General features: G+C 40.3%; 1 protein-coding gene across 18 annotated transcripts in view; it reads left to right on the forward strand.

Annotated features, from left to right (window-relative positions):
- The window catches only part of DTNA (dystrobrevin alpha), a 223,487-nt gene that overhangs the window by 160,866 nt on the left and 48,736 nt on the right, over window positions 1–13,885 (forward strand). For all 18 annotated transcript variants that reach the window (XM_048329114.1, XM_048329116.1, XM_048329115.1 and 15 more), the window contains 5 exons: window positions 2,168–2,253; window positions 3,673–3,827; window positions 8,039–8,144; window positions 10,169–10,335; window positions 12,810–12,934. In XM_048329114.1, the coding sequence (XP_048185071.1) occupies window positions 2,168–2,253; window positions 3,673–3,827; window positions 8,039–8,144; window positions 10,169–10,335; window positions 12,810–12,934 (639 nt within the window). The remainder of the gene's footprint in view (window positions 1–2,167; window positions 2,254–3,672; window positions 3,828–8,038; window positions 8,145–10,168; window positions 10,336–12,809; window positions 12,935–13,885) is intronic.

The following is a 13,885-nucleotide window of genomic DNA, read 5'->3' on the forward strand; positions in this document are numbered from 1 at the left end:
AGATAAATGATATCTTTTCTTTTTCTGTTCCTCTCTTCCATAACTGTTTGAGTATGGGAAAAGCCAATGGCTCTAGGGTGGAAAGCTGAAGCCAAGTTGATACGTGTCTGCCATGCAAGAATATAATCCTATTAGTAAATGTAACTAAACCTCCTGGGAAAAATAATCTAAATCTGAAGCACTTCCACATGGGCTTTTTTTTCATCTCTAAATCTTCCATTGCTTCTTAATAATGTCATTGCTTCTACTTAGCATTTATTTTTTTTAGTATAACAGCTCTTTTAAAGGCAGATGGAAACCTTATGATGGAACAGTGCAGAAAAATTCCTAAGGGTCTAAAGGGTAACATGCACAAAAATAATATAAAGGGACCACATTCTCAGCCATAGCAGTGCTAAGTCTGGTTTACACAAATCAGAATCCAATCAACAAAGGATGGGAATACAGAAGTCTGGAAATTCCTATGCTGTGATTTTAATCTTATGAAGCCAGTCAAAGGGAACTCAATGTAAGGAAAATGTGTGCACAAAAGTCAGCATTAAAGAACACGGTAAATATTTCTTTCTTAATTACTGTAGTAGTGGATTTATTACTTTTTGCCTGTATTTCTAGTTGATTTTCTGGCAAAAAGCAGAATTTTAAATGAGTGTAATGGATAATTAGAATTAATATTTAGAATTATGGGTTACACTGGCATAGAACTAAGTCCAATTCGATGAACTTTAAAGATTATTACCTAGTCAAGCTTAGGGAACTGACTCATTTTCTAAAGTCTGAGTGACTTGATGAGTATAGCATGAAGCATGCACCATGCATCAATGTACATATGTGAATATCCCATTCATGTCTGTCTTACATGTATATGTCACTGCATTAGTCTGGTTTGGGATTAGCAGAGAGAGAGACATAGTCACAGGCTCCAGGTCTTTCCAGAATCAGTTCATACTTTAGTTCTGATCAGACACAATTTTCTTCCTTAAAATTATGAGTGACAATGAACAGAGTAATTTTAAAAATTCTGATGAAGAGCTAAATTTCTATATACTGCTGTTGCCAGTGGAGTGAGACCTTCTTTATGTAGGACATGACTGTATACTTTAAACAGGAAATCCCTTATAAACATTGTGTTCCCTGGTAGAGTAGACTGAAGATCACAGAAACTCAGTTTCCAAAAACTTACACAAAACTTTTATCATCCATCTCTGTCATTAGTCCTGTCAGTAGAATTTAGAAGAAAACATGGCTGCCATTTTGCTAAGCTCAGAAATATTGGTTGTCTCTTTTTTAAAGCATGATGACATGTTCTCACTGATGTCATTAATTAATATCATTAATTCATGTGGGAAGCTATGAAGTAATGGCAAGGAGATCAGATGATGGGTAGAAGTTGCTCCAGTACAACTCTGGACTCCTACTGCCTTACAGTAAGATTCAGAGAATTCCAAGAGAAACCACATTTCACCATTTGGATGTCAAGAAAACTAACATTAAGAAGCAGATGAACTTAGGAGAGCATGTTCATTCTCATCTTTGGAAAGGGGCTGAACACTAAACTGGGGCTGATAGGTGTTTTAGGGGCTCAGTGTGCCATGCAGTGTATGAAGTCATGTTTCACTCATGCAGCTCAAATAAACCAAGATTTCTGGAATGGCAGGTGGTCACTGGAGACCGTCACGGCTGTAGCAGGACAATGAGTATCATTTAAAAGGACCTACTGGCAGGTACAGATGAAGTTTGTGCAGTGATATGAGCCCTTGCTTTTTTTTCACTTTTGTTCCCGGTGTTGATTTTTTTCACTTACTTGCAATCTTCTAGGTCCAAAAGATTCCCAAAGCACTTGGGATAGGGAAACCGTGAGTGTGATAAGTGTCTCCCAGTGCTACTGTATCACAAATAGCAGTAATAATTATCACTGTCGTGTATAATGAGATAAACAGTTTAATACTCAGCTTCATATATGTAATAAATCTGCTCTGAGGTCTTTACAGAACAGCATACTGATGTGTGTTCCCACAAAACAAACTTTCTTTTTAAAGGTCTTATTTCTCTGTATGTCAATCCACATATATTGTCCATTACAGTAAGTGATGTCAGAAAATACATTTTAGTTGAACAGATTCTTGTAAAATGGACATATAAAATATGTCTACTTTCTACTTTTGAACAGGGAAGGACATGGTAAAATTTCTGTTTTTGCTGTCAAAATGGCCTTGGCAACTCTTTGTGGAGGAAAAATCATGGACAAATTAAGATGTAAGTGATGTTTTTTACCTGTTAACAATTGTTATTGTTGGAGAAATAACAATACAGGTAGAAAAGAGGGAATTAGAATAAGTTACTGTTTCATGACTGGGTTTGGGAGTTGCACTATGTATATCTCCAAGTAAATCCCACTAAATGTTTGGTTGAACTTCACACTGAGGTTTTTAAAGACAAATTGCATACATTGAGGTTCTTATTGGTGGATTTTTATGGTTTTTTTCCATTGGGGTTATTGAATTCGGAATACAGACAAGTGCCTCAACATCATGAAGCATCATTTAACAATTTCTTCTGATTTTTTAATAACATCTATGTCTTCTCACACCTAGAAGAACAATACATTTATGTACTATTTATATTTTCTTTCACAGGGCATTCTTATGCCATGTATTTTGGTGAACAGATTTCTCATTTCACAGGATTTATTCCCAGTTCCCCAATAGCAAAGGCATAGTTTACTTGTAGCTGCAATGGAAGACTTTCTGTTTAGTGATTCTGCTGAGCCTTCTACCGCAGCCCAAGAAAACTGAGTTTAAAAATTGCTGTTGATTAGACAAGTAGAAATCCCAGGTGCTGATTTCGTCTTCCAGATTTGGTGCCATTTTTTAATATATTATTTCTATGTAGAAACTCAAATGCAGACTGAACTAAAGTTATAAATTATAAATTGAACACCATTTGTTCCCTAAGGTGCTTTAAGAATAGGAGCTGGGTCCATCCAGTAGAAGGCTGAAGTACAGTGATGATTTTTGGGTCAGCAGTTCCAGAGTCATGTTGTCAGAATTTTCCTTCCAGGTTCCTGGAAATGAAGCAGCTGACATGACAGCCTGAAAAACAATAAATGTTCCTTAGTCAGAGATCTCCTGCTAAGCAGAGGATAATTTTAAACAAGCAGAGAACTAAGGGCTGACAAACTGACATCTCTGCAATAATAAAAGTGTGATATTTTTATACATAAAAAAATGAAGAAGAGTGAAAAGTAATGCATTTTCAAGGCCTTCAGTGCTTTGTGTGTCCAAGACAATAATAACTGACTTAATGAACCCATTGTTAAGATTTTGATTTGACATGGTAAGCTGACAGTAGGCAAAAAGCTGATGTAGCATATCTTGTCAAATCAGAGCGTTCTTATCTGATTAAATTACTGCCTCATGCCATGCATCAGACTTTGCTTAAAATGACCACATACAAAGAAAAAAAAAAACAGGAATATTAATATTAAAATCAGCAAATAATTATTCTTCTTTTCTATTGAAAGAGGTCAGAATTAAAAATGCAGTAATAATGGAAGTTTCCATAAGCCAAACATGTTTAGTACTTGTCTTTCAAATCAGATGATACTGAACTCAGAGCAAATCTGTAGCTCACACTGAAGCTGCTGTGTTCTTTCCTTGTCTTTTCCCCCCTCAGATATTTTCTCCATGATTTCTGACTCCAGTGGTGTGATGGTTTATGGCAGGTATGACATGTTTCTGCGTGAGGTTCTCAAGCTGCCCACCGCTGTCTTCGAGGGGCCTTCATTTGGTTACACTGAGCAGTCAGCAAAATCCTGTTTCTCGCAGCAGGTAAATGAACAGATGCAGGATCTCAGTCACCCTTCTGAGCAGGCCAAGACTCTTCCTGTTTTACACATATGTGCATATTTGCCCAGGAAACACAGGGCTGGATGAGGGGAAGGTCCACTCCACTGATTTCTGGTGTGTAGGTTTGGTGCCTTCAACAGGAAACTGGTCTCTATAGGTTCCCCATATAACCATGAAGAGAGAGGCTTAGTCAAAAAGTGATTCAGAGCAGGATCTTGACTTATACGTTCCTAAATTAGGGAACCTCCTAATTTAAGCATGTGTTATATACATACCTTTAGGTATTATATATATGTATGTATCCTAAGACATGCAGTCCTCCATTCCACTTAGTTGGTGTTGGTGTAGGCATACACAAGACTACCTTCTCCATATACAAAGCTCAAGTTCCACCAAAAAGAAATCAAACTTCAGGTTTCCCCACTGATAGACACACAAGTTTAGGGGTGAGAAGAAAATCACCTTAAAACTTTTTTTATAAATGGGAATCAGTATGTATTAGAAAATCCCTAGTCTCTTACCAATAATACCAGTGAGATAGGGTCAGGAAAGCAATGGATTTATCCTGAAGAAAATGCAAGATTTTTCCACAGCTCAGCAGACTCCATAGGTACACTGAGTGCAGTACATTGGCTTCAGCTAATTGGCTTCAGCTAATACATTATTGGGGCTGGTCGTCCACTTCTCCATCTGGCTGTTGCCACACATCACACTGTATAATTCCATAAATATATAGTAGGAGAATATGCTGAAACTGGCACAACGTTAGAAATAAAGTTGTATTTTCCTTCTCCTTATCCTTTAATTTGCACTGAGTACTGTTGAACAAGTAAGTTCAATGGAGCAGGAATAGTGTCATTTTCATGCAAAATAGAGTCTCATTTTTTGTACTTTCTGTTTCATCACTAATCAATAGGCACTCCAGTCAACCAAAAGGCATGTTGGAATTCATTTATTGAATCATCTCCCAATTAATTTTAAATTGTAATGTCTGCATATGTGAAAATAGTCTTATTTCACAGAGGGAGACTTAAAACAGCACTTCTTAGGATGTTGAAGAATTGACATGGTGAAGTGACTTCTGGTAGTTTTGTGTAAAATAATGGAAGAGTACTCTTGCATGACAACAGGGCATTCAAGCTTTGCATGTTGAACATGCCGTTGATATAAATGAAAAAAGGAATTTCTTTTCCTGAAAAAATGTGATTCAGGCCTGATTTTTTATCTCCATAGCCATCAGAAATGGCACTTGCTTTGAGATTGCATCTAGCTGAGTGGACCAGATGCATTAAGGTACCTTTAGAAACAACATCTTCAAGGAGGCATTAGATGCTTTTGTTTACAAGCTCCACTTAGAGCTAACAAGAGTTAAGTGTCTGACTGATGTAGGTACACAGCAGGTTTACAAAGCTGCTGTTTTGCATCTGGAGGGTAGCCAAGTACTTTGTAAATCTAGTCTAATATTTCACTTAAATTGACTTTTATGTAGTTCTCATTACATCCTCACTAGGGATGAACCAGAGTTTTGAAATGAGATTCAAAAAACCAGATCTTTATGACACCATGATAAATGGTATTTACACTCTCAGTCACAATCAAGTCATTCTTTCACTCTCTCATGTAGCATTATCAGAAGTTGATACCTTGGAATAAGTTTGACATTCTTGCTTGTTGTTCTCACTGTGGATCACTTGTGCTTACCAGAAGCCTTTCAACCCCCTGATATATGGAGATTCTTTGATTTCAGGGAAAGAAAAAATTCTGGGAATGATCTGCTTATGGTGTCAAATCCATTTCAGTTTACATCTGAAAGGATTTTTCCTATTACAGGAATGTTTTATTATTCCCCATTGTATTAGTTTACTTGATCGAACCATGTATTTTCCTCTGCCTGTGAACCAGTGCTAGATTGAAGGGCTATTCAAAGTAGAAACAACAGTGTTTCCTCATTAGCAAATTTAGGGAACAGAAATGCCAGAGCAAGTGACTTAATGTTTCAGAATACAAATCTGTGGCTCAAAAAGGAGTTTATCATCACCACTTTACCCCATAGGCAGGATTGATGTGATGTTACACTCTATTTGTATTAAACAGTATTATTATTATTGTAAAAACCACTTAAAAAAAAATTTACCCCAAGCTAAAAAGATAGACACTAACTTCATTTTCTTAGCACTTGTCTAAGTGTTATTCCACAAACCTAGACTCCATCTGTGTGTAGTGTATATTTAGAAAACAGCTTTCAGTTTCAACTTTCCCAGCAGCTGAAAGAAAATTGCAGGAGGAAAATGTATGGAAATTGCTCTGACGGTGTCCTTTTAAGGGACACTGCTTTTTTCTCTAATCCACAAAATCAGTGATCACCAGAGCAGTTTGGCCATAAAGCTGTCACTGAAGCTAAGTTGCCTTATTTGGTGCCAATCAGATTTTAAAGTTATAGCTGCATTCAAAAGTCCACTGCATTGTGGAAGAGTTGTTCTTGTCTCTTCATCTGTTTGCTTGTTAGGCTGGCTCTGTGTATCCCCTCAAAAGCAGAGGGAACACCTAAGGCTACTCAACTCTGCAGTATGGGGCACTGGAAGTCCCTTCTTTTCCTGGGCTTCCTTCCACATTTTTCCCCCCTGTGCTTTCAGTTCTGCTGCAGACAACACAGACATTTGCTGGCAGCATTGGTCAGCAAAGCCATGCCAAGCATCCACAGCAGAAAAAGAAATCCACATCTCCAAAAGAAAGATCCTTTTCTGTGAGCTGATGCTTACAGCATAGGATGCCTGTTTGGGAAATGGTTCTCCACTCGCCGTGGCTGGGAAGATAATTCATACAACAAGCAGGTGGTAGTGTTTGACTGGACACTGCAGTTATTGTGGGGAAAGGTAGCATTCCAGTGAGATTTAGAGCTCATATTCTGGCTATTCTGTTCATTAAAGAATCAAGTCCATTTTCACAGTAGCCTGAGGTATTTTCTCCTAGGGACAAACATCTCTATGTATTTCCAAATACCTTGCAGTATTTTCATCCCTGAGATTGTTGCAGTGTGAGATGTTTTCCATTGATCACTCAGCGTATAAGAGAAGTAACGCTTTTATTTACATCTGGTGGTAATTGTGTATAAATGGAGCACAGATACTCCATCTGGAAATCTCAGCTCTTAGAAGAATTCCACAACACACAGAGATGATACATGTCACTGCATAACTGCTGCTTAGCTTCCTCATGGGGTAACCACAGTTCTTTAGCAAGTTAAAGCAGCAGCTTATGCAATCAGATATGAAAATTTAGCCATCCCTTTGGATGTGAGGATACTACTTAAATATGTATGTCTATAAAATATATCTGCATATATTCTCAGCAGGGCTCGGTATTTTTGCATCTTACATTTTATTTAAGGAAGGCTCAGTTGCTGATTGAAAAAAACAAATGAACTAAGATTTGCGATTATTTTTTCCAGACACATTAGAAATTTAAGGCCCTAGATTGCATTTTTTAAATCAACAGGGATATCTTAGAGTTTAAATCTCTTTGAAATTTAAAGGGGCATAGATCTCTGAGTGCTTAAAGGCATGAAGAGTTTAGGAACAGTTGTAGTCCCTGAGTATATGCAAACATGACATCCCACAATCACAGCTCACCCATAACTAGTTGCCATTTCTCCTCAGACAAGCATAGTTTCTTAAATTACAGTAACAAATGGCCTGTTCTGGTCTCTCCTTACCCTGTATTTCTTTTGGATTTGTACTCCCTTTCCAGTATTTTCCTTCATTTTCTTTTTTTGGAGTACCATCAGCAGTGATTTTTCATTTGAAAATTGGTCATACACAGTGATACCCTACATGCACTTGTACTTGTCACACAATACTCAAAACAGACGAGAACATGCAGAGTTGAATACCATCCTTAACCACAAAGCATCTTCAGGCAGTGACTCTAGAAGAGAGTCTGGAAGTGAGTGGGAGCTAAGTGTCTCCAATCCAGCCTTGTGAGAGTGACTGCTAGTCATCAGTTGTATCGTTGTACCAACTAAAAATAGTCTGGAAAAGCTCTGCTAGTATCACTTGTTCTTTTTAGTAAATCAGGCCTACAGAAAAACAGTGTTTGAAACTTATTCCCAAGTGTTTCTGTAGACACAAGCTAAAATAATTTTGAGATGTCTAATTACTGGTTTTTTGTGCATGTTTGTTTGCTTGCTTGAGCAGAAAAAGGTCACATTAAACACTTTCTTGGATACCCTCATGTCTGATCCCCCGCCACAGTGTCTAGTGTGGTTACCACTTCTGCATCGACTGGCAAATGTTGAAAATGGTAAGTAAAGACACGCTGCCAAAACACAGTTACAAGAATAAATTTTGGTGTGATGATTTTCACACTCTGTAGATGGTTTTGTAAAAGCTACTGTTCTGGGTTCATTGACTCCATGCGCTATTTTTACAGTGACTGGTAAAATATTTGGAGAAGTCTGTTGGTCATTCAGCCAGGAACATGGGTTAAGTTTTGCTGTGTTCAGGAGGTTAACCTGATCATGTCTCCTCCTGTGCTCTGGATAAGCAAAGAGCAATAGGACTTCATCCATTGACACACTTACATTTGGTAAACTATCAAGACCACAACTTTTATGAGCTGTGACATTTGGCAGCAGAGAGGGAACAGCTTGGCAGCTTCCGTTCGTGCAGTATTCTTGGCAGGAGATGTCCAGTGCAGTGCAAAACACCAGCCAAAAGGTCCTTAGGAAGGATGTCCTCCTAAGTCTACACTGCCAGACCATATCCTCTGAAGAGGAAGTTCCATGTGGATGGTGTGCACCCATTTTTGGTGATAAAAGGAAAAGAAGGAAAAGTTGTATGTGTTCTTGTACTAAACAAATCTCTCTTCCACTGAAAGGCACCAAGGTGGGTAAGGTGATATTCCCAAGTCCTTTTTGGCTACAGAGCAACCTATCTATCCCACCTTCCCCAAGCTCTTGTCATCCATCCCTATCCCTTCCCAACTTCACAGTGTTTCCTAGCCTAGAGCAGTAACCCTTCCTGCTGCAAAATTCTGGCAAGGAATTAAACCCCTGACATATTCAGCACTGATCCAAATTCTCCCAGACTGAACCTTATGACAGAAAGGCAGAAGGTGCCTGGGAACAAGGGGATGTTCAGTACCCTGTGGTAAATTGGGTACATGCTGTACCAAGGAAAGAGGAACAGACATAGCACTATTGCCCGGAAAGTGCTTCAGAATATCTCAGTTGGTGCTTTAGAGTCCTCTTGTGAGTGACTTGCATCCTTGTCAGTTTCTGCTTCTGAACAGAGAACTGGACCACACAGGTCCCTTCAATGGCCAGCTTTCCAAATCTGGGCATCCAAAGCCGAGTGTTCAACTCCACATGTAGGTACCTAAATGACACCACTTGTACAGATGAGATGGCAGTAATTAAAAAACAATAGTATGTCTAAGTACACTTGCATCCTTTCCATAGCCATACAGCTGAGTTTGACTTTTCCTCCAAGGTGCCTCACTTCAGCTCCATAAAGCATAATGAAACATTCAGCTTCTCCCAGTAGTGCAGCAGCAGTGGATTTTCCCACATACAAATTTCCTCTGTCATAGAATAGTTTGGGTTGAAAGGGACCTTAAAGATCATTCAGGTCCAACTCCCTGGCAGGGACACCTTCCGCTAGACCAGGTTGCTCAAATCCCCATCCAACCTGGTCTTGAACACTTCCAGTGATGGGTCATCCACAACTTCTCTGGCCAACCTGTTCTAGTGCTTCACCACCCTCACAGTGTATCACAGGGTATCCACAGTGGGTGAATATTAGTTTCTTCCTAATATCTAACCTAAACCTACTCTCTTTCAATTTAAAGCTGTTCCCCCTTGTCCTGTCACTACATGCCCTTGTCAGAAGTCCCTCTCCAGCTCTCTTGTAGCCCCTTCAGGTACTGGAGGGCTGCTCTAAGGACTCCCTGGAGCTTTCTCTTCTCCAGGCTGAGCAACTCTCTCAGCCTGTCTTCATAGGAGAGCCCTCATCTTCATGGCTGTTCTCTGGACTCTGTCATGTATTCTATTAGACACTGAACACATTTTTTTGCTGCTGTGAGCAGGAGGTACAGATACCAGCTCAGAAGTGAAGAAGGGTTTGGTGCCCAGTGTAGGAAGTGTTGCTCATAGCTCAGCACAGATTGCTGTATTTTCATGGGTCAGAGCTGTCAGCAGCATCCAATGCCGCAGATTGCTTTAGACAAATAAGGGAACACTCTTCAGTTCGGGGCTTTGTCCATAAAATTTTGCTAGGTGTTTCTTTGTTTTGGTTTATGGCTCACCATTTCTTTCTCCCGCACAGTCTTCCACCCCGTCGAGTGTTCCTACTGCCACAGCGAGAGCATGATGGGGTTTCGTTACCGCTGCCAGCAGTGTCACAATTACCAGCTCTGTCAGGACTGCTTCTGGAGGGGCCATGCCAGCGGTTCCCACAGCAACCAGCACCAAATGAAAGAGTACACGTCATGGGTAAGGGAAGGCTCCTGCCTCGCTGCAGACTGCTTTGCCCTCCAGCCGTCGGAGAAGCCCCCAGCCACAGCTCTGGGCAGCTGTCTGGCTCAGGGGAGCAGGAGCCAGGCTGGCGCTTTGAATTAGTGACCCTGTCTGGGAGGCTCTGGCCCTGGGAGGCATCAGGAGAGCATGGAGGTGGGAATGGTTTTTTCAGGGTGAGGATCTGGGGCGCCTGTGACGGTGTGTGCCGCGGTGAGGGCAGCGCAGGAGGGGCTGGCAGCAGGGCACCAGGCTCATGGCAGCTTCTCCCATTCCCACAGGACTCACGGTAAAATCCTCATTGGCTTGCTCTGTTTGGTTGTATGTAAATGAAATGATGAATACTTAATGCTCATTCATCAATATTTTCAGTTGAGTGGCTGCAGCATATGCGTAGCATTTGCGATGATCCTGGCACTGTAGATTTGAGCGTGGTCACAGATCCACAGCAGTGTTTACTACAGAGAAAACCTCACTTCTGTCTTTTTGTTGTTAATCGAAATAATGCAGTGTTTTTTCTAAGCTGAAAGAGAAGTATCAACAGCTGCTGGAACCTTAACCTTCTCTGAAGGGCATGAGACCTGGGGACTCAGCTCTCCATGGACTGGAGCAAAGCCCCAGTAGAACCCCTTGGTTACAGAACATCATAATAATCCTTCGGGGTTCAAATGCAGAGATCAGCAGAAAACCTAATTAATCCCAAACCTTTCAAAAGTATATTGTTTAAAAAAAAGAAAAAGAAAGTTACGCATACAGCAAAAGCTCCCATTTGCACAGTACTTCATGTTTATTTTTTAACAAAGTTCCAAAGTTTAATACTTTTAAAATGTCTGGTTTTCTGTTGATGGAACAGGCAAGGGTTAAATTTGACATTGTTTGCTCTGTATGCCAGTCATACAGCTCTGCACTGTATCCCAGCAGACCTGGATCTGTAATTGTTTTTGTGGGTCCTAATGCTGTTTGTTGCATAGACACAAATGGTTGGAGTTTAGTATCTGAATAGGAAAGTGCCCACTATGTAGCTCAAACTCCATTCTTAACAGCAATTTTTGCTATAAAATCCATTTTTTGCTGTAGCCAGAGAGCTGTAATTATAGGTAGGAAGTAATTGGAAAACTTAAGATTTCTGCTCAACGGAAGACAAAAATGTGACCACATGCCTAGTGCTTTCAAATGTTTCCTTGCCAGAAACAAATGTTTTGCTTCAAGTTTGAAGTTGCCTTTCTGTAGCATTCATTAGCATTTGTTCAAACCTAGTTTGCATTCTCCATAATGCATCAGTATCGAGCTCCACATGCAGATTGGAAGTGTTCATAGGTGCAGTGAAAATCAACTGTTCTTGATTCAGAGAGAAACTGTATTTATAATGAAAGAGAAAGAGCTTGAACTTTACATATTTAGGTTGGATTTCTCTAATAGAAACATTTCATTAGGGACTTGATGACAATCATAAGTTGATGCAGGATGTGTATGCACAAATACAAAACCCTTTCTGTCAAGTTCCAGAAGGACTTCTAAATTTCAGCCTGTAGAGCTGGGTTTTGGGGAGAGGAGACAGTGTAAGGATCACTAACCCTCTTTTACTGGCAGAGAAGCCGAATCACAGAGAGCTGAGTTGAATTCCTGAGAGTCCCTCACACAGTCTAAAAGACACCCAGAGAATTCCTGAGAGTCCCTCACACAGATCTGAAAGATCTCAGAGCCCTTCCTTAGAAGGGAAGTTTACTCCTCAACTGCATAGTCTCCAAACAAAGCAGACAATACTGATTGATTTTTTTTTTTTTAACTCCCTGGTGAAAATCATGCTTCTTGCACGGACCCTCCCCATCTTTTGGTGACAGTGACAGTACGTCAGCCTCTTTTGATGCCCTGTTGCCACAATGGCACAATTGGCACAATTCTGTGTCCCAGATTTCCCATTGTGGTCAGTGGCCAGAGGAGGTGCAGGAGAAGCTTTGTAATAGCAGCTAAACAGTACAGGTGTACAGCTAAACACTGGAGGTGAGGAGGGAAATACTAGCGAGGGAAAGAACATAGCAGCCTAGTGCCTGGCCCATATCTAGGAGGGAAATTCAGTGTATCTATAGGGACAGGCATACTCTGATCTGTCCTCCTTGCACTCCCAAGCTGGTGAGGTACAAGCCAGCACCAGTCCAGGTGACACAAACTGTTTCTTCCTTCAACACTGCCTGAGTGCAGCGTTGCAAAAAAGCCCTGGCAACTGTCCCTATAGATACACCCCCCCAGCCTGCTCTAAAGGTTGCTGAAGATAAGAGTAGTCTTTCCCCAAACTTTCTGCCTTACCAGACTCTCTGCATGGGAGGGGGGCAAGGGGGATGTCAGTCCATAGGTACATGAGCTGTTAGAGCTTCCTGTTGTTTTGTGCTTCCTATAGCAGAAACAGTATGCACCTTACTTGTCCAGATTACCTCTACCTTCCTTGTTCCTCCTAGAAATCACCTGCTAAGAAGCTAACTAATGCACTTAGCAAGTCCTTAAGCTGTGCTTCCAGCCGTGAACCTTTGCACCCAATGTTCCCTGACCAGCCTGAAAAACCTCTTAACCTGGCTCATATTGTGTAAGTATCTGTGTGCTGTAGACAAAATAAGCTTTGTTGTAGGAGTTGCTTGCACCAAGTGTAGATACTATGGCTCTGAACACAGCAGGAGGCAGGTGTGGCTTGTCCAGCTCAATGCATCACAAGTGCAAATTTGCTGGCAGGGGTATTTAGTGTAATAGTGCTCTTCTGGTGTGACTTCACTTGAAAAATCAATGGGATATATACATGCAGTCAAATACTGGGACACAACACTGGAGTGTCCCCATTCTCCTCAAGAGATGTCCATGCAATTTCATGGAGTTTCAGCACTTTGGGATGTATTGATGCTGAGAACATCAGTTCTGTTGTCTAGAGACTCTAAACTTCAGTGTATCACAGGTATGTCTTGACACAAGGCACCAGAGAAAATTTTGTCAAAACGGCTGTCAGAGTTCTCACTGACTTTAGTGAAGCTGTGGCTTCACCCAACCCTGAAGAATTATATGAGTCTGCATAAAAAGTGTGTCTTGAACTGCCAAGTCACTTGAAAAGAGTCTGTTATCCATATGTTTTGATATGTTGAGAAAGCAAGATTATTTTTTGGTATAGCAGCGTGTCACTATTTTTTTTCTGCAGGAGTCAAGAAACCCAAAGCAGAAAGAAAATGTATTTGTGCAGGGGAAAGTACCACTTTGAAAGTTTCTTTTTCTAAAACATGTCCACTACCCATAGTGGCAGGCACTCAGATTTTCTCATTTATCAACTTGACTTACCTTTGCTTCTTGGGTCCTTAATAAAAAAAAGGGAAAAACCCATTGAATTCCCCATAAAATTAAGGAAAAATCAAGACATAGGTTGGAAGAAAGGTACAAAGAAATTTGTACCTTTATACTTGGAAAAAAATATTCCAAAAATACTGTCTTTAGAGTATTTCTCTTACTCTGGTGTATTTCTTAAGAAAATATCTTTCTTAAACATGTTCTCAGGGCT

The sequence above is a fragment of the Corvus hawaiiensis genome, chromosome 26, assembly GCF_020740725.1.
Source record: "Corvus hawaiiensis isolate bCorHaw1 chromosome 26, bCorHaw1.pri.cur, whole genome shotgun sequence".
In the NCBI taxonomy this organism is placed as follows: domain Eukaryota; kingdom Metazoa; phylum Chordata; class Aves; order Passeriformes; family Corvidae; genus Corvus; species Corvus hawaiiensis.